This window comes from Diorhabda sublineata, chromosome 6, assembly GCF_026230105.1.
Source record: "Diorhabda sublineata isolate icDioSubl1.1 chromosome 6, icDioSubl1.1, whole genome shotgun sequence".
In the NCBI taxonomy this organism is placed as follows: Eukaryota; Metazoa; Arthropoda; class Insecta; order Coleoptera; family Chrysomelidae; genus Diorhabda; species Diorhabda sublineata.
The window spans coordinates 30937308-30958832 of record NC_079479.1 but is presented as its reverse complement, the minus strand read 5'-3'; the positions used below and the strand labels follow the sequence as shown (position 1 = coordinate 30958832).

The window sequence follows — 21525 nt, the reverse complement described above, 5'->3', positions numbered from 1 at the left end:
GGCCACTTCTAAAAGCTAAGTCGAAACTCAAGTGTTGAATTTTTCACCTCTTCTTTTTTTCTTATTCTTTATTTTTGTTTTAATTATTCTTTATTTTTGTTTTAATTGTGCAGTTTTCTCCCAGAAGATATGACCCGGTGAGTTTTACAATCTAGAAACGCGCTTATTGTGAATCATTTTTACCAATTAGCTTTTTGTAGTGTTTTTTAATATGTTTTTTATGTATGCTTCATAACTGTGGTGAGCTTTGTTATCTAATTTTATATACAGACTAGTTTTAATTTACTCATATTTATGCAAAAAATGACTCACAATCAACTTTTGTTGATGTTACCAAACCAGATCATTCTTAGGAAAGTTCTATCAAAATTGCAGAAATATTAAGTTAGTACGGACAACCTCGATCTAGATTGTTCCATTCCGTTATTTTTAAGCATTTCTAACCCATAATTAAGTTTTTTTATTTGTAATTCTGTAATTTATTGTTGTCTCCTAACATTTGCATCGTTTCTCCGTCAATATGATTAAGAACAACACTCAGGGCGATGGAGAGGGCCATACTAGAAATATTGCTCAGAGTTGGTTATAATGGAAGAATAATCCCATTTTTTTGGTGGTAGTGGTGGTTTTCGAACGACACAAGACAGAAAACGGCTGAAAAAGAAACAAAGAAGATATTTCAGTTGAAGTAGTCGACTTAAGTTACTACTAGTATCACCAAGGCGTTGCTATAGCCGTGACATGGCAGAACTTTTTGTTCTGTGAATGACATATACACTATTATCTTTAGTTATGGAACTAAACTTTTTGACAGGTCGGGATTATAAATTTAAACAGTCGACTGAGAAACTATTAGAGGTTCCAACGTAATATAATCCTTTCTTCATATGATAAACATAGATACTCTTGAAACTATCTCCATGGTTGGTTTTCATTCTGTGGAATTCTTATTAATATATCAAATACTAAATATAACATAATACACCTTCCCCAACATTTCTTCTTCTTAATACGTTTCTCATACCAGGACAAACTCTAGGATATGTTGATTGCACTTAGTAGTAAGTTAACGAATCGTCTGAATACAATAATTCAACCTTCAATTTGTTGAACGCACATTCAATTGCTTAGATTGATTGAATATTTTTGTCACATGCCAAAATAATTCAAAAGTGTGTCAAAATTTTCAAGTAAAAAATGTCCCATGACTTGTTTTCTGCCTAACGCATGTGCCGCAATTTGCACTAATTGTTGCAATCCACAGCCAGCATGTTGTAAAATATGTTGTAGACCATGCTGTTGTCCACGTCGACCACCTTTAGAGCCATTGCTCCTTTGGACCGGTTTTCCAGATCCCTATAGTAAAAAGAAAAAGGAATCCAGTAAAAATGGAAAGAATACCGCTGACAGAACTACATCAAAAAGTTCTTTAGATTTACGTGAAAAAGGTGTGGGAGAGGGTAGCGCTAACGCTGGAGGAGCAGGTCAAAAAGGGACAAACGGTGAATATGGCAAAGGTGGTGAATACGGCAAAGATGGCGAATACGGCAAAGGTGGAGAATACGGACAATATGGTGAATATGGCAAAGATGGATACTTTGGAATGAATGGTATGGGCGGTGTAGGTGGTAAGGGATGTAGGTGCTGTAAACGTTGTCCGTGCCAAGCAGGTCTTCCACCGGGTGCAAATCCTAGACTGAAGGGACCTTGCGCCTGTTGTAAAAGCTGTCCATGTCATAAATCTATGCAACAACGGTCTACTGGAAACAAAAAAACTTCGGCTTCCGTGAAACCATCAACCAAAAAATGCAAATGTGCTAATGCGCAAAAAGATTCGCGAAAAACTACTTTGGTAATGTGTAAAGATTGTGGACACAGGAAAAAAGTTCCTCTTCCAGAAGAAGACGAAGAGGACCGGCTATTGAATGAGTGCTGCGCCTGTAATAAGAAAAATAACTATACCTCCAATTGCTGCACATGTGGTAAAAAGAAAAAACGTCCCTCCCGTTTGGCCCTTAATGAAAATATTTGTAAATTATGCGGAAAGAAAAGAAAACAGCCATTGTGTGGCTCTTCTACATCAATTCCGAAGAAACCTGGTCTTTGTAAAAATTAAATTTTAACCATTTTATTTATAGTAACTGTACATCCATAATGCAAATATAGTGTAACTATCTGTCATTTGACTACTGTAAAAGTTAGAATAACCTGTCATTTCCGTTGTTTTTGACAGCTTTTGTTAGCTGTATACTTTAGGGGGGGAAATATTGAGTATTTTGTAAAAAACCCTCACCGAATACAAGGCTAAGCTTGATAAATACTCTGTACCATCGATTGAAATCTAAAATTTGTGGCCGAATAAGTTCAAAACGTTCTGGATAGCTGAGTGTCAATTTGGAATGATCACTATGGTTCTATCGCTCACAAACGCAATCACGGAGTGTTTGGCGTTATTGAACCTTTCTAAAGAAGAGTTTCGTAATTGTGAGCGAAACATGATGGATCCATCACATCACATCAAAGATTAAGTAGTAATTCAAACAGAAACAAGAAAGGCTAAGATGGATTTTTCAGCTAATAAAGTCGAATCGACCTTTAGGGATGCACATAGACAACATTTAAAAATATAAAACCTTTGAGTAGTATAAGATAATCAAAGGAGAATTTCACGCCAACTGATTGTGCCGATTTGTGTGCCGAATAATGCTACGGATTTAGCCCCTAGTGATTGTTTTTTGTTGAATATCTCGTGATCGTATCTCTGTCTGTCTCCGAGTAATCCTAATCGTCCATGAGAAAGAGAGGGATGCAAGTTGAAGGTACTGATTTTTTTTCCAAATTCGATTCTATAAGCATTAATATAATGAACTGCTCGATTAATAAATTTTTCGGTTTTCCGTTTGTTTTTATGTACCTCGTTTTATGTCCTTTTCCTGGTTCTGACCTTCGTCTTTCTCAAGTTATAAATACAGTAACTAACGCGACTTTATATATATATGTGTGATTCAATTTAACGCAGATTGGTTGTTACACGTGGTAAGATTCTCGTTTTTTTGAACGGAGACTCAATCTCTTTGTATAACTTACGGCTGTAGTAATAGGAATTGGTTGCTTATACCCAAAATGCTACCTTCTAGGTCCTAACAGGTTTGAGAATTGCCTTTCAGATTAGTGTTTTTTACAAAAACTTATAAAGAAATTTAAAACTTCAATAAAATAAAAGTGACAATTTACATCCACTTTAGTAGAGATTAAAGTGACAGTGACATTGTTTTAACGACGTTTTTTGTCAGTTTCCTCTAAAAACGATAAACTTTTGTATCGGTTATTTCATATATCATATCGAAGAATTGATATGTAGGTAGTATTATGTGGGAGTCGTTCTATAATAGAACTTCCCAATCTTGTTCAGGTTTTAACGAGAAAACGTCAAATTACAATAAGAAGAAACACGATCTGCAATCTGTAGAATATATAAATTATATCCACAAAGATGTATTGTGTTATTTGGACACATATCCTTTGAAAAATCGTCGAACCAAACAAAAAAGAATGCCGAACACAAATAGAAGTCGAAACGATAAAAGCGACGATGTTCCAAATACGGTATATTCTAAAGTGAACGCAGAAGCTTCTTATTCGTCTAAAAAAAGACCGCGAACTACTTCCTGTAAACGGTGTGAAGTCACTAACGAGTTAACCGCTTTGTCTGGAAAAATGTGCGAACTGCTACCAAAAAGTATTAAATCACAGACAAAACCATTTTATCCAAAATTGATCAATGAAATATCCGAATCACAAAATCAGTTACCTGCTCAACCGGAAAAACAGACTATTGAACCAACTAAACCCGTTCTGAAACAATTTACAAAATCTATTAGTATTAATGAAAATGACAGTCCGAAAACTGCAGATTGTACTTTAAAACTTGAAAGAAAATTCTGTACCGATAAAAATTGTCCTTTGAAAAGAACGTCATTTGAATGGAACGAAGACGGAGATAAACATTTATACTTGGTAACGTGTTAAAATCATTTTTTGAATTTATTAGGTTCATTCCAACCCAAATAAAAAAATCGTCCTCGGTACGGTGACGGTTCTAAGCCATAGAACTGTTACCAGAACAGAAATATCTATAAACGATTCCAAGAACGGTCTAGATTAGTAGGTTTGAACAAACCTATGTCACATTTTATTTATAAACCATTGGGTATCCATCGAACAGAAGTCTTTAATTTTTTTTTGTTCCTATTATAAATAGTTAACAGAAATATGGACAACGTCAAAAGTCTTGGACTCTAAAATCAGTCTTGTTGAAAATATAGTTTATGTAATATAAAATGATAGAAAGGAGAAAAATTATGTCTAGACAGTAGAGTGGAGAATCGTAAAGGTCTTTTAACTCGTAAACTTACATTATGAAGTCGTCTTCATATTGTAAGTGTTGATATAATACGCCTAAAACCTGCCGAACTTGTTTACGGAACAGTGGTCGTTGAGGAAAGATTACCTATCCTTCTGTCTAACTTCCCTCATCCCTGTTTTGGCGAGCCATGTTCTTTTATTTAGTTGAGTTTTTACAGTACCGATCAAAAGTTTTTGCCCACCCTATAGTTAGCGTGATACACAAAAAATAAAAAGCAAGCTTAGCCCAAGAGGTGGACCCGTGGGTCGTCGACAATACAATACGTTTACTTGAGCGGTTGTGAGTGTTCGAGACCGCCCTGTACGTTTTCTATTGTCAAAGCTCCTAGTGGATGTAATACCACGGTACGTCCAGGTATTTTTAATTCAGCGGTAATGGTGCGGTTAGTTTTGACTAAACTAAGAAGACTTGCGATTAATGCACCAGTTTCAACCGATAGTTCCTTAAAAAGATATAAATTCTTGCGTTCCACAGGACTAACTGGAACTAAACTACAATCAAAAACACCGAAGTAACAATTCACAGTTGAAGAATGTTAAACAAAGAAGCCGGTACTTGCAAGTTTTAACTTGTCAGACTCACTCACTTTTTGGCGCTCAAAAAGCAACATATTGTTTAGAAAAGTTTTCTAGACATAATGAACTATGAAATACCCAATTTCCAATGTGAAATTATGAAAATACCTAAAATGGGTCTGATATTGTTTCTAAAATAGTTGATTTTGTTTTCTTAAAGTACTTTAAGTGTTTATTTGCCCCTCACTAATTACGTGCTTCTGGTGTCTCGAATATTCGAGGGTAATCGAGTAGAATTGATTCCTAGGAACGTCGATGCAATTAGTGCAACACTTTATTTCATTTATATATCGTATTTAAGAAATAGTTTAAATTATAATAGAGGCTTTGTGGTTCAAGTGAGAGGTTTTATATTCCGAGCGGAAATAAAAACTAAATCCCTTGTAATGATTCAACCAGAAATAAATTTTTATTGATAATATTTGTGGTTAGTTCTCACACAGTGTCCAATTGTTTTTTCTGATAAGTTAATTTTGATCCTTGTAAAAAATCTTCCACTTCCTGTTTACTTCTAACAGTTTCGACGGATACTCCAAAAATATTTCATGCTAATCTGCTTTCTAGTTTAGCCCCATTATCAAGCTAATCGATATAAACTAGGACTTCATGCCATAAAAATCCTTTGAAATTCCTTGATATTTAGAAAAGGTTAACAGAGTTGTATGTATATATATAGATTTCATAAAAATATTAATTAGCGTAATGCGATTTCATTATCAGTAGTAGATTAAATACCGCAATTGCGTTTCCCGTCCCGAGGGTTAGGCATGGCGTTATCCATGATATTTTTTTCAGTTTGCGCGAAACATTCGAAAGCAATGAACGTCTAAACTATCGCTCCCTAAAAGACTACTACCATGGAAAGAGTTAGCGTAACAACAACGGTGGTCAAATCGAGTTATCGCGTCGCTCCCGCGGACAATAAATCGCCCACGCGTTCGGGTTTCACTGAAGGGGGTGAGCATGTAGATCAGAAACGTAGTTTTAAAGCGCTTCACAGCGCCGCGAAATCGGTCGAAATCTATCGGGAGAAAGCGTCGTTACCGGTTATTAACGAATCGCGAAAAATAAGTACGTTGGAGAGCGTGTCGGAAACTGAGCCGAAGAAAATAAGTGCTAGTGGTCTAAATACACTTTATAAGGTACTATTCCCTATTACGATATTTCAGTACAATTTATAAATATTCGTAATTGGTGATTCCATTCTTCTTCCTAGCGTGCCGTATCAAGTTCCCTTGACGTTGACCATCAGCTTGGCAAAACTCTATCTTGAGCTAGTCTAAATAACTGTCCTGCTTCTCTTATAACAGTCCGTTCTCTAATATTCTTCAACTAAGAGGCTTGTTTCCTTCCAATTCCTCTACAACCTTCAACTTTACCTATCATAATCAACTGGAGGATATTGAACCGGCTACCACCCATTATAAGCTATTTTCTTGCATTTAATATCATCCACCAAATCACGAACCGCATTTGCTCTGTTAAGGACTACATCGTTTGTTTGCATAGCTGTCCACGGTATCTTGGACATGCGTCTATATAATCCCATTTCCAAAGCCTCTAAACGACTGGTATCATCAGTTTTCGAAGGTGAAAAAGAGAAACCCCCAAATTCATGTTCCAAAGACCTTAAATTTCTCCAACAATGTTGATTTGGGCGATCATATCTTCAAAGGGATTAAATGTCTCGAGAATTTTTTGAAAATGCACTCTGCGATTCAGTAACTGTTAACTCTACAGAATTTTTTTCCAACCAGGGTTAGTGCTTACCTCTGGTTAATGAAATGTTTCCAAACAAATTGATCTAGGTATTCCATGGTCCAGATCTATCAAGTTCTCTTATAAGTCGAGGCGAATAACATAGTCCAATAAAAGAGAACATACCTAGCGCTATTTCTTTAAGAATTTTCCAGCCAGCGGCTAGATGGCGGCCACTTGGTCGATATTATTCTCAAGAAGTAATTTTCCATTTGATGTTCTTATGGGATTGTGACAAGGGTAAAATTTAAGCCCATTACCGTTAATCATATTCTTGGACGAGATCATAAAGAGATGCACTGATTTAAGTAAATAAAAATATATATATGGGGACATTCCCAACTACAAAGAATCAATATCAATTGCAGACGATGTTAAATTAATAGCAAAGAACGAAAAAATTACAAGAAAACATTGAGTTGTGGAACACGTCAGTAAAAGATTTATGCGACTGAAAATAAACAAGAATAAAACAAAAGTAATGGTGATTGGAGAAGAAAAGACCAATATGAATATAAGGATCGACGTAGAAACAATAGAACAAGTTGAAACGCAACCAAAACCTATGAAAAATAATGGATTAAAACAGGACACAATACAAGAATTCCCAACTTGTATTACGCCACTAAATTCATAAATAAAAAAATATCTAGACATCAAACTAAGAAAGCAACAGAGATGAGTTATTTAAAAGGAGTTAAGGGAGTGACAAAAAAAGATAAAATAAAAAATACAGACATAAGGAAAGATCTAAACATACAATCTACGAGGATATATTGAAAAATTCTTAGCCTACTATAGAACCAAACAAAATATCAATGTCAAAATATTTTATTACTCAACTAATACTCCTCTTAATTGGATACATTTATTACAGCGAACCTGCAACGTCTCTAGACCTTTAAAAAAAATGATTCTTCTCGCTCTGCAAATCAGACCTCAGCTGCTTTTATTACCTTCTTGTTGGAAGAAAATTTACGACATTTAAGCTTTTTTTCAGTTAAAGAAAGAGATGATAGTCGGACGAAGCCAAATCTGGTTAATAAGGGGATGTTCTAGTAATTCAAACCCTAAATCACGAATTTTTTGCATGGCAACATGAGATTTGTGTTCAGGGGCGTTGTCCTGCAGAAATAAAACACCTTTGGATAGAATAGTAATCTTCAGTTATTGTTCTACCCTTGTCCAAAAAATAAATCATGATTACTCCGTGGCAATACCAAAAAACTGAAGCAAGAACTTTTCCAACAGATTTTTGGACACGAAACTTCTTAGGTCTTTGAGCACCAGAGTGTCGCCATTCCATCGATTGTTGCTTTATTTCTGGATCGTAGAAATGTACCCAAGTCTCATCCATAGTAACAATGCGGTTTAAAAAGTCATCGTTTTCAAATCGAGCACAGAACGAACGCGATGCTTCCACCTTTGCAAGCTTTTGGTCAACTTTCAAACATTTGGGGATCCATTTTGCAGCAATTTTTCTCATGTCCAAATTTACGTGAACTATATGATGAACGCGTTCATATGAAATATTCAGTGTTTCAGATATCCGTTTTAGCCCAATTCGACGGTCAGATAAAAACATGTCATGAACTGCATCGATATTTTCGGAGACAGACACAGAAACTGGCCTTCCCGATCGGTCATTATCTTCAATGGAAAATTTACCTCTTTTGAAGCTTGCAGTCCAATTTTTCACGGTAGCATACGAAGGACATTGATCACCAAGGGTATTAAGCATATCTTCGTAAATCTGCTTACCTCTTAACCCTTTCAAATACAGGTACTTGATGATGGCTCGATACTCCAATTTTTCGATTTTCGTGTAACTCTGGTTTACTTTTTTGATGTCAAACTTTATACTGACACTTCTAATAAGTTATTGTACGTTGCTGTGGTAACGCAATATTTTGTTTATGTACGGAACTGGTGTAGGCTAACTAGAGATCCTCGTACATCAGACTATGTAGAGGAAAGACAATTATAATAGTAGGGACACTTACAACGGATGAAGTAAGAGCGACCGACGAAGAATATTGAAAAAAAAACATAAAGAGAGTCAAATCAAGAAAGTGCATATATCAGAATCATGTTTTTAAAGTTGAGGATCGTTTTTAAATCCCGCCAATGTAGCGCGCGCGCGCTACATTTATTGAGAAACTATAATATGCGATTTTGAAATTCCTGTTGAGAACCTCGCCCTCAGTGAAGTGTTTTCCAAATGTATTAAATTGTTCAGAGCAACTAGCATTCATCGTGAAATGGATTAGGACCTTTTAAGATATAAAATTTTATGTTAAAAATGAACAAAACAAAAGTTGTTATCGTTTAACTGATTCATTCGTTCTTATCATTTAGATACTATTTTATGGTTTTCGTTTTATTATATATATTTTAGTAATATATTAGTTCCTAACGTTTGGGTACGCCAAAATAAATAAAAATGTAGTATTATGCATGTAAAAATGTCCTCGTGGAAATATATTATAGAGACTGATTCGTTCAAAAACGAGTGCCATAAAACTGAATTAAAACGACGTTTATATCATAGTATTATTAACACGGTAAGATTTATGTAATAAATAATTTAACGTTATTCACATGTCTATTCGAGATGTAAGAGCAACAATAAACAATATTTGTAAATTGGGTGTTCACGACGAGACCTTTTACGGAAAAACTTATAAATCTTGTTTACCTTTACCTGAATAAAAAAGTTGCTTCGTGATATACGAAGATAGTCCCAACAAAAAAAATATATTTATGTTTCAACGTAATCTCCTTTTAGCTTAGAATAATTGTCAATATCTTCAAAATAGCTATTAACCGCCGACATCATCTCTTCATTGTTGGAAAATCTTTGGCCATCGAGTCATTTTTTTAAATCTGGGAACAGAAAATAATCCGAGGGCACTAAATCTGGCGAATAGTCTACATGAAGTAGCAATTCACACTTTAATTCATTAATTTTAGCCATTGCAATAACGGGTGTGTGAGGTGGTGCATTGTCTTGATAAAACAACACTTTATTTTTACCCAATGCGGCCGTTTTTGATGATTTCTTCGCATAATACTCGTCGTTAATAGATTTTCCTTTTGCAAAATAGTCAATGAAATTTATCTCACGCGCATCCCAAAAAAACCGACGCCATGACCTTGCCTGCAGATAGAACTGTCTTTGCCTTCTTTGCAGCCGACTTTCCGCTTTAAGTCCATTGTTTTAATTGACCTTTTGTTTCGGGTGTGAAGTGATGGACCCATATTTCATCCGTGGTTATAAAACGACTTTATTTCTGTGAAATATTGCCCAACACTCGATGGAAACATCTTCATAGCGCTGTTTTTGTTCCATTGTGAGCAAACGCGGCAAACATCTTGCACATAGCTTTCTCATGTCCAAATTTTCAGTTAATATGCGATATACTGCACTTTTTGAAATGCCTACTATGTCTGTTAGGTCGCGCACTTTCAGTCGATGATCATCCAGTACCGCTTTGTCGATTTTCTTTAACATTTCTGGAGTCGCTACCTCATTTGGTCGACCACAGCGTTTTTGGTCTCGTTTAAACTGCCCAATATTTCACTGTTGATAACGAAGAATCAGTCTCATCCAGAGAAGAATCTAGTTCAGCTTTTATATTGGTTGAGCAAATGCCTTTCGTATAAAAGTATTGTATCGAATCCACTGAAAACGTCCACTATTTATGGCTGCCAAACAAATACTAAACAACGAGTCGTTTCCAAACTTGAAACATTTTTCAATCAATTTTTTATGAAACGTGACAAAAGCTGCCCTATAGAGGAATGATATATAGTTCAGAATAGTATATTGTGCAACACGTGAGGAAAGCTTTAATTTTGTGTGAATCACGATACTAATAGTACTTCGTAGTGTTGAATATTGTGAATATTGAACATTTTTATATATTTTCTCCACTTCTATAATCCAACAACTATGTAGATATTTAAAGGTGACAGTAACCTAAAAAGTTTTTATCAATTTTTATTCACTATCCTCATAAATGTATGTGGGTGCGAAAAATGATGATGATGAGAAATATTTCTCACAGTATTATTATTGTTTGTCTGCGTCTTCCATTAGTAAGAGTTGTCCCAGCTATCTTTGCTTATACTTATAGTCTAATAATAATAATAATCCATTTGGTTTGAGTGTCTTCTTGCTCTTCTAGTTCGGTGAAAAAGGATCTGGAACACGTTCAAAAACTGGAGGGGTACAAGATTTCTATCAACTACGTGATGAATGTCTCGCTAATGGTACACTTTTCGAAGACCCAGAATTTCCTGCTACTGATACGTCATTGTTCTTCAGTGAAATACCGGATAGAACTTATGAGTGGAGAAGACCCCACGTAAGTAATATCATATAATAATTACAGCAGGATTGAATAGAAGATTAAGATCGTTATTTATATCTTCCATATTATAGCAATCAAAACCTAAAATCGTCCATATTGATTTTTGTGTATCATTTCGTGGTGCTACTTTCAAAATCAATACTATATTAGTAAAAATATTTAAATTGTATGAAACATTAATTATTTATTCCAGGAAATTTGCACTGATCCTAAATTTTTCGTGGAAGGGTTTTCCCGTTTTGATGTACAACAAGGTATCCTTGGTGATTGCTGGCTTTTGGCAGCTACGGCCAATCTAACCCTGCACAGCCGTTTATTCTTCCAAATCGTACCTGATGATCAAGAGTTCGATGATAAATATGCAGGCATATTCCATTTTCGGTAAGTTTCTTGTTTCAATATTTTAAAAATATATCATTTGGCATTATTTAGTGTGGATGAAGATATTAACATCGTTTCTATAAATACAAAGAAACTTATGGCAATGATTTTTTGAGAATTCGTAACAGTTGGGTTTTTACGATTGTTAACCCTACGCTCAACCCCCCAACCCGGAGGACCGGTGGATTTGTTTAGGGCCAAAACCCGTTTAACCAGGCTCAAGGAGTGCCACCTGCCCTTGGTACTTCGTGTGTACTCTTCCGCCAAGGCCTCCGAGGATGAGCCTTGCAGTAGCCAACTCATCGCACCCCTCGACCTGGGCCTGGCTTATTGCCAAGTAGCTCAAGGGTACCCCCGTCTCTCGTTTGCTTGCTTACTCCACTATCCGAATGAATTGAAACGTGGAGAGGATGCCTTCTGATCGATACCCTCGCAGAGTCATGATGGAGTTCCTGGAGGACGGCGACTGAGTGCCCGAGAGGAAGATTTCGCCTTTGCTGGTTGAAGGACGTTGAGGTGAACCTGATCCAGTTAGTGGTTCGACGTTGCACCCTGGTTCTCAAAGGATCGGGGCGCCGGTTAAAGAAGAAACAAAAAGATAATATATATTTAAAAAGAAATGATACCTACCTGGTGAAAAACAATAAAAAACAAGGCACGGTAACCTATCAATTCTTCTAACTAAACTTGAAATCATATAATTTATCGTCTGAAGACTGAATGTAAAATTGAATTCCAGTCTCTGAAGACGAAAACTAGGTTATCGAAACGAGCGTGTAATTGTGAGTGGTGGTCTAAACAGTGTGTTCAGAATGAATATCACCAACGGTCTCAAAAATTCCAGCTTAGTAAGATTGGGAACGTTTATTTTGGCATACACATATAAAATTGTCATCTTGAATATCTGTTGGATGCTTTATTTAAAATGCATAATCGCAGAGTAGTTTATGGTACTGAAGAAACAATTAAAAATCTAGGTACAAGTAATATTCTTCTATCTAAGCTTGTATTTTTTGTCATAGTTATTACTTGGCCCCCTTTTATCCAATATTCCTGTTATTTCTTGATTCCAGATTTACTTAGGTCAACCTCAATTGCGTTTGTTATTTGATCGTTCTTATCACATAACTTTAACTTTTCTCTTAATTATTATCCTAGCTATGTGTTCAAATAATTATAGCTTGTTTCTATCGTATTAATACTCAATTCTTCCCTTATTGCTTTTTTTCTTATTCAGCCTTTACTCGTTATTTCCTTTACAATCCTTTAAGTACCTCAATTACTTGTATTGTTTTTTTTTATTTTGTTTGTCAATATACCCAGCTTTCATTTCTATATGTTAATATCGAAAACAATAAAAGTCCAAGCTACAGGTGACCTATCTACTCCTCTACCTATGTTTGGAATCGTTTTCATACATATATAGATACAAATTTGTGATCCTGAATCTCGGTTAGTTGCTTTGTTTCAAATGCATACTCAGATAGTAGTTTACGGCGTGTTATAATTACCATCAGTCATTCATCAGAATCATTAATGAGTCAATATTATTATTTGTTATTATATAATTTATAATATTTTCTGTTTTAGATTTTGGCAATATGGCAAATGGATAGATATTGTGATTGATGACAGGTTACCAACATATAGAGGTGAATTGATATTCCTACATTCTACTGAAGAAAACGAATTTTGGAGTGCTCTGTTAGAAAAAGCTTACGCAAAGTAAGTGATATCAAAGCAATACATTAAATTTATATTTAATTCATATTTCAAGAAACTACTCATTTAATTCTTGTAACATGTACAAAAAGTTTGTGGTGGGTGTTAAAATGTTAAAATAATTACTTCTTATTATGTTGTAACCTGTATTTTGTGTTCTGTGAATATTTAAAAAGTTTTTTTTTGACACATTCAATCTGTGGGAAGTAAAATTGCTTCTCAAACCTTCCTAACAAATAAAACAATAATTAGATAGTGTAATAATATAAATATTTATACATGTGTACATACATTTTTAGGACACACTGTATATAAGACAAACTAATCTAAACAAATAAGAACATTATTGTATAAAACAGAAGAACAATGAAAAAGTTATTTGAAGAAACCAATACATACACATTATGTCAGTCAATGCATTCCAATATAAAATAAATTGCTTAGACTGCAATAAGAGTTACATCGGTATGACTAAACAGTGTTTGAAATCCAGAATATACCAGCATGAATATGATTGTCGAGAACATAATAAGAACAAAAAAGATGAAACAGCTCTGACCCAACATCATTTCACCGATGGTCACAACATTTGATGTTGTGAAAATTCTGAATAAGGAACATTAATTTGCAAAAAGAACCATCAGCGAAATGATATACATAAAATTGAATGAAACAGTTAATAATTCTGCAGATGTGTCAATTCTAGGGGTTCAATATTACCATCTTTTGGAAGTTAACACACTTTGACCGGACTAGTACTTCGTGGTAATAACTACAATAATTCCAACAGTTTTTACTGTTTATTTTCAGCAACGTTTGATACGTTATAATTTACTATGTATTTTTAGACTTGATAAAGATCAAATAAACGCCATTTTGATTAATCATATTCTACTTCAAATCATTTCGTGAGTCTACGAACATTATTACAATAAACCTCTTGAGTAAAATACTGAGTAAATTCTCCATCTCGATGTCTGTACCAAGAAAATGAGGTACCTGATGATAAAAAGTTTTTATTAACCTTGAAACTAACAATTCGGCTGCTTCTTTTGAAAGATCCAAGTCTCTGACTAGGTCATTGAAGATCCTCGTCAAATGAAAAGACTGTGCTAGATTAATTCTGAGGAGCAAATGTTTATGAGTCCTCTACATCACTGAGGTTGTAAAATACAATACAAAATTTCAACTAAATAAGAATTTTACACAAAATAAATATATGAAATTAAGTATTGTAAAAAATTGATGAGATGAACTTTTTTAAATATTTTTTTCGGTTTTAGGACATCAAAATCTGTAAGAAAGTGTATAAAAAACTCATGCAGTTTTCTCATTGCAAGCCTGTGTTATCAATACTTTTTTATTCTTCTTCTTTCAATGCATATTCACTAATGGATGTTCGCGTTAACATTTCCATCGCTTCTCTATTTCTTGTGGTGTGTATTAAGGATTGTATATCGTGTAGTCCTGTCCACTACCTGATGTTTCGCAGCCAAGATATTTTCTTCCTTCCGATCCCTCACTTTCCATCAATTTTACCTTGGATCAGTAGGTGCAAAAATTGATATCACATGTAACTGCTGAGCACTCTTATATCAATTTGTGTCAACCTTACCATGATATTCTGTACCAACTAATCATGGACATCATGCAGGTTTTGGTGATTTTTAAATTTTAGTAGATGAATTGAAATGAGCAATGTATTGAAATTTTGAATTATTTTATTTGAAAATTTTAAAACTGGATAATGAAAAATATCCTTAGTTTGCTCAAAGCTAAATATTTGAAATGTATATTCATTGATTTAAACCCTGATTGTAATGGTAACTAAGATTTAAATAATTGACATTTCAGATTGAATGGTTCCTATGAAGCACTTAAAGGAGGATCCACATGTGAGGCTATGGAAGATTTTACTGGTGGAGTATCGGAAATGTATGAAATGGAATCGGCTCCACCTAACCTATTTCAAATTATACTTAAGGCCTATGAACGGTGTTCACTTATGGGATGTTCTATTGAAGTAAGTTTATTAACAAGGTTTATTCAATCATGTTTCAACCCCTACTAGTTATCAACCAGCAGTTAATTCCAGTTATTGTTACCTGTAGTTCTTCAATGTTAACAATGTTATATATTTTTTTCTTAATATTTCAATTAATAACTCTAATTTTATCATGTAGATGTTATACATGAAAAAAATTCTTTTAACATAGTTCAAAAGTCCATTAAAAATTTTTAACTAACTATTTACAAAATTCAATTGTTATGACTCAAAATAAAGGTTCTTCATGACATAAAATGGCTCAAAATTTAAATATTCTTCGAGCAACTGTGGGAAAAGTTTCAAAATGGAAATATTAGAACAAAATATAAAACTGATGGTGTTGATGAGAGTACTTTTTGGTCCTTATTAAATAAATTTACAGAACTTCTACTTTAAATGGATCCATACAATTAGTAGACCAATTAAAAAAATCACTTTAATGAAAAAATGGGATGTGGATTCTAAAGGATAAATTTTTACAAGCTATACTTATATATACAATTTTTTTATCTCACAGCAAATGAAAAAGAATACCATACCTGAGTTCAACTTCAGTGGCATTCTTCTGGAATAAAGAAATTTGAGATAAGAAGATTGCTGTACAAGGAAGGTTAAGTTAGACACCTTTTCATTGATTGTATTGTCAATGTTGATAACTGCCAGTTGAAGGATTTATATTTCAACTAGATAGCTACACAAAGGAATCCGTAAAATCACGGTACATGTTTTAAATGACCTTAAAGTTGTCCTATCCCTAATCGAGCATCTTAGGCATTAGTTGAACTTCGAACTACACCCAATTCACACAGTTCCTAAATAGGTTACAGTTTAGGAAATTTGGAATAACTTTCAACCAAATTACTGTCAAATATTAGTAGACAATATCAAATAATCTCAATGGTATCCGTTGAATTTAAAATAGCATGATTGTTATCTAAGAAAAATAAAATTAAGTTGCATATTTTGTTTTGGTCAAATTCATATTTTCAATGTAATTGATAACTTTCCATCATTTTCATTACAGCCTGATCCCAACGTTCTGGAAGCTCATACACCACAAGGACTCATAAGAGGTCACGCATACAGTATAACAAGAGTTAAATATGTAGAAATTCACACACCAAATGTTTCCGGTAAAATACCTTTACTTAGATTACGTAATCCATGGGGAAATGAAGATGAATGGAATGGACCCTGGAGTGATGAGTAAGTAAATTTATATAATGAAAAAATAAAAAAATAAATACCCAGCTACTTTCCTTATTATCAACAACCCTATTATAGAGAACCGTGTTAATATTGAAAATTTGAATAATTTATTTTAGAGCACCAGAATGGCGCTTCATTTCTCAGGAAGAAAAAGAAGAGTTGGGTCTCACATTTGATAAAGATGGCGAGTTTTGGATGTCATTTAAAGATTTCATGAAGAACTTCAGTAGATTAGAAATATGTAACCTGAATCCCGATTCTTTGTCAGAAGCCGAATTGGAAGAAGAGGATAAGAAAAAATGGGAAATGTCTGTATTTGAAGGTGAATGGGTTAGGGGCGTGACTGCAGGAGGATGCAGGAATTTTCTTAGTAAGTAACCCTTATAACCTGTTTACTACAACTATACTGACTGATGCGCTTTTCTATAATCAAGTCCTTCAGTAACGAAAGTAAAAGTGTTTTACCTATTGAACTATAACTATAAAACACTCAGAGTTACACTATGACCTCTAGAAGACTCAAAGGAATAGACATTTCAATGTAATGATAGTATAAATGTCACTAACGTTTCCAACTTCGTTGGAAGTTGATATACTAAATCTGGATATGAACAAGCCATTTTTGGAAGACATAAGGACCAAACAGCATATTGGGGTAGCATTTGTCACACTGTTCAGTATGAATATCGCTAATGGTTCCAGAACTTTAAAATGAGATTATTCTTTTGTTTCGGAAATAACATTTCCTAATTGTAATTTTAATTCCATTTCGAGATTAATCAACTTGGTTTCTATTATATTCTTCACGGATAGACTCTTTTGTCACCTTTGTCACAACCTATTCGGTTCCGAAACTTAGTATCCCAGTATACATAGATTTCTATAACGTTCATAGTTTCAATCTCAAATGTTAGTTTTATGTGGATCTGATATATATTTTAAATATTACTTTTTTAATTATTATGAAACCCATTTCACGGTATGTAAACATGCCATATTTTATTTTCAGCTTCCTTTTGGCATAATCCTCAATATAGAATTACTTTGACTGATGTTGACGAGGACGACGATGAAAACAAATGTACTATGATCGTAGCCTTGATGCAAAAAAATAGAAGACAATTGCGTCAATCAGGGGCTGACCTACTTACAATTGGATTTGCCATATACCATGTAAGTTTTCATAAAATTCCATAGAGGAATTAATGCACAAAATTTGATAAATCTTTTTCGAATGTAAATCTTCTATATCTACATACAAAATTTATCTTTGTGTTTGTAAGAGATTTTGAAATACCGTTATTCTTAATATGCGAGCATTAACAATTTTTTTATTTCAGTTATCTTATCCAGACAGACTTCCTAAACCGTTAGATTTGAACTTCTTTAAATACAACGCTTCAGTGGCACGCTCTCCGTCCTTCGTTAATTTACGTGAAGTTAGCTGTCGTTTCAAGCTCCCACCAGGAACTTACTGTATTGTACCATCCACGTTCGATCCCAATGAAGAAGGCGAATTTCTACTAAGAGTGTTTACAGAAAAACAAAACGTCATGGAGTATGGATATAATTACGATAACATAAAAGATATTCGGGGAAATGATGTGGGTGAGGAGGAAGAGGAGGACGATACACCAAATGCCCCCTCTTTCCCTCAACCTCACAGCCCCACTTATCCTGAAAGTCCAGGATATCCGAGCTATCCTAATTATCCACAGCCTCATAGTCCTACTTATCCTCAACCTAATGCTCCTTCTTTTCCTAATCCTTATTACCACACAGGAGGGTATTCACAACCTCCACAAAATTATCCCGGTTTCCCTAGCCAACCTGGATATCCTGATAATTCAGGATATTCAGCACCACCGGGAGGGTACTCAGGACCACCAGGAGGATATTCAGGTTACCCTGGTTATTCACAAGGGTATTATCCTCCTCCAAATCAACATCCAGGTGGTTATCCTAATTATCCTCCTAGGAATAATGATAATAACGATCCAATTAAAGGAATTACCAATTTCTTTAATAAGCTTTTTAAATAGTTTCGAATTTTTTATAGATATAAGAGTAACAGTTCGCATTTTTTGAAAAAGTTGTGATTATCTCGAATTTTTTTATTTAAAAACTTATATATTTCTACAATTTTCAAAGAAATATTCAACGAAACAAGTTTTGTCATATACTCGTATGCTAACCTTTCCGTCCCGATAAGAAAATATTTTTATTTGGTTTTAATTCATCAATTCAAACATTATTTTACCTAATCACCAATACTCACTATTGACTTTCTAGTGCTTCAAGCTCGATATGAAACAGAGACCTATGAAAGGGTCAAAAGATCATACAGTATCACCAGTTGTTCCAGAGCTTCCAACTTTACTTCGGTTGCTTTTGAATCAATGTGCTGATGAATTGTAGTGGTGAAAAAAAATTCTTGTAATGATGTGTTTTTGTTGACATTTTATGGGATATAATACCTTCAATTAAAGGGTTTTCCTTGTTTATAGTCGAGAATAAATATCTTTTAGCACTCCAAAAATAGCAGTCATAACTTATCTTGACATCTGTGACAGGTGATGAGATGGTTTTTAGTCGTAGAATATAGAACTATTGCATTTACAAGGACTTTGTAACGTTGTCAAACTTGTAGGGAACTTCGGTACGTTAATATAACCGTATCGTTAAAAATTAACCAGGTGGTTAAAACCGAACAATACAGAATACTCAACCAGCTTAATTTTATATTAATATATATATTAATATAAAATATATTAATAACCCAATGGTTACAAATAACTGAAAAGTTACAGAATAAACCCCATAATTTTTTGTATTTTAATTAACCTACCTTACCTTAATTAATTATTCTCGAGTACTTCAACCGATCAGTTATTCTGGACGCACGGTCCATGTAAAAGTACTAATTCTTGCTTGAGGTACTCAACAGGGCACAATGATGCCCCGTAATGATAATCCGACGCGCTCGAAGTTAATTACCCTTTCTATAAGGAAATCGATTATATGTTTCTCAAATATTTTTTCCAGGTTATGCATTGGTAATCATTCAAGGTTTTTTTATATACAGTTTGTCTTATAATGCATTTATCGGGAAATGTAATGAAGGATTCACAATTTAAACAAAGCGGAAAACTGTAGTATTTTATTTTCGATTGTATTAAACGAGATTATGATTACTCAATATCAAAATATGGAGTGTAAATAGCTTTCTTTTAGATATTCCAAATATTTATTAAACTTATGGTGGCTATATATATACATACTATTTTTTTTATTAATTGTGAATTTATACAAGAAACTCAACTAAAGTAATCTTAAAATCTCTTAGTGCAGATTTGAACATTTTATGGAATCTATACGCTCTCATTATTACAATAAATAACCTACTTCAGATGTTAGGGTGTTGCTCCAACAGTAGTTATCTGACAATATTTTTGATTTTTTAGAAATTTTGAATCTGCATTAGGACGTAGTTATTCGTCATATTTTTGCTCTTGTTTAATAACAAATATTCATGTAGCTTTAAATTTGTACAAAAAAGTTTTAAATGTTGAATGAATAACATTGAGTTAATAAAATAAAAAATATATTCAAAATCGCTGTTATTTTAACATGTATATTTTTTAACCCCCTTCCCTGAAGGCAGGTTAATATAAGCTGCTTTGATGTTTTGCTTTAACGATTTAATTTTTATAGGGAGCATGATGATGATGTAGGATTTGGTGAAGTGGAGGATAGTGTAAGTTTAATAAAATAAACATAAATAGACAGCTTTGCTTGAGCTTCTATTTTTTTTGCTGCTTTAAATGCTATGTTAACTAACTGAAACTCTTATTTATAATATTAGATAACTGTAATAATAGTAAACTGACTGAGAATTCCCAATAATATCTACACAGATGGTACTCCTCTATTATCTCGCAATCGGCTTGCAGTAACCATAATTGAAACTTGCATGTAATAAAAAAGGTACCAACTAATTGTGATCTAGCAAAAAATTGATTGGCTGAACTTCATTTATATTTTTTTTCAATGTCAAAAGATCCCTCATAATTTGATTAGCAATGCAACAGTATTTTTTTCACATGCATTCAAAATCCTTACTGATTTTCGTACATAGAAGTAGAAGTAGTTCAAAATTGGATAATATCTGATAATAGAATACATGGATAACGTCAGTTTTCACTGAATCTATTGAAATCTTTAAAACAGGGGAAAGGTATCGAGACTTTATTAACTGTTTCATTAGTTAATGAATTACAAAAAAATTATATGTCGTTAAAGTAGATACAATTGGAAATAGACCAAGAATCTAAGAAGTTTGTACAAGCACAGAGACCTAAAAGATCTATTATTCCTGTTTTATTAGGGTCTCACAGGTCTTTGTAGTCTCAGAGCATTGACGGTTTCAGGAAGATTGCTTCCAGTCTCAGTGTATGCAAAAATTGTGTGTTCAGGTGTTTCATCCTCTTCTCTTCTTCTCTATTCATTCAAGTTCAGCGCATTGTCAGAAGCTGTTGTTCCTTCTCTATAGTTTCCAAGACACTGTTTAATATGGAGTATCTACTTTCATTAGCTTTGGTTCCAAGTGTTTACCATTGAAACAAATGTATGATTTGGGAATATTCACATTATGGGATATAGAATCCCTAGAATCTTAATTATTAGCTGTATATATTTCCAAAAATTGTTTTATGCTATGTTTTGCCCGTTGCATTCACCGGAATTTGATAAATTTCTTGCACATAATGATTGTTCCTTCAGGCAAATACAGAACCATCTGAAGAAGAAAAAGAAGAGTTTCATCAAGTTTATGAATTCTTCCTGAGACTTGCTGGAGAAGACAAAGAAGTAGACTGGATGGAATTAAAAGACATTTTAGATTATTCACTTAAATCAGGTGAGATGTTTTCCTTGTTACATACACATTTTTATAAATGAAAAAAATTATTTGGACTTTATTCAAATATAGTTTGTTGATACTAAAAATGTGTGAAATAACCAAAATTCGAT

General features: G+C 33.7%; 1 protein-coding gene across 4 annotated transcripts in view; it reads left to right on the top strand.

Annotated features, from left to right (window-relative positions):
• Positions 1-21525, top strand: part of LOC130446109 (calpain-A-like) — a 42942-nt gene that overhangs the window by 5032 nt on the left and 16385 nt on the right. The window contains exons 3-13 of one of the 4 annotated variants that reach the window (XM_056782183.1): positions 114-137; positions 10950-11129; positions 11329-11516; positions 13107-13241; positions 15093-15261; positions 16310-16491; positions 16611-16864; positions 17504-17667; positions 17835-18052; positions 20209-20251; positions 21277-21412. In XM_056782183.1, the coding sequence (XP_056638161.1) occupies positions 114-137; positions 10950-11129; positions 11329-11516; positions 13107-13241; positions 15093-15261; positions 16310-16491; positions 16611-16864; positions 17504-17667; positions 17835-18052; positions 20209-20251; positions 21277-21412 (1693 nt within the window). Of the gene's footprint in view, positions 1-113; positions 138-5791; positions 6144-10949; positions 11130-11328; positions 11517-13106; positions 13242-15092; positions 15262-16309; positions 16492-16610; positions 16865-17503; positions 17668-17834; positions 18053-20208; positions 20252-21276; positions 21413-21525 lie in introns of those variants that run through there. The other 3 variants (XM_056782182.1, XM_056782185.1, XM_056782184.1) reach the window with 3 other exon arrangements.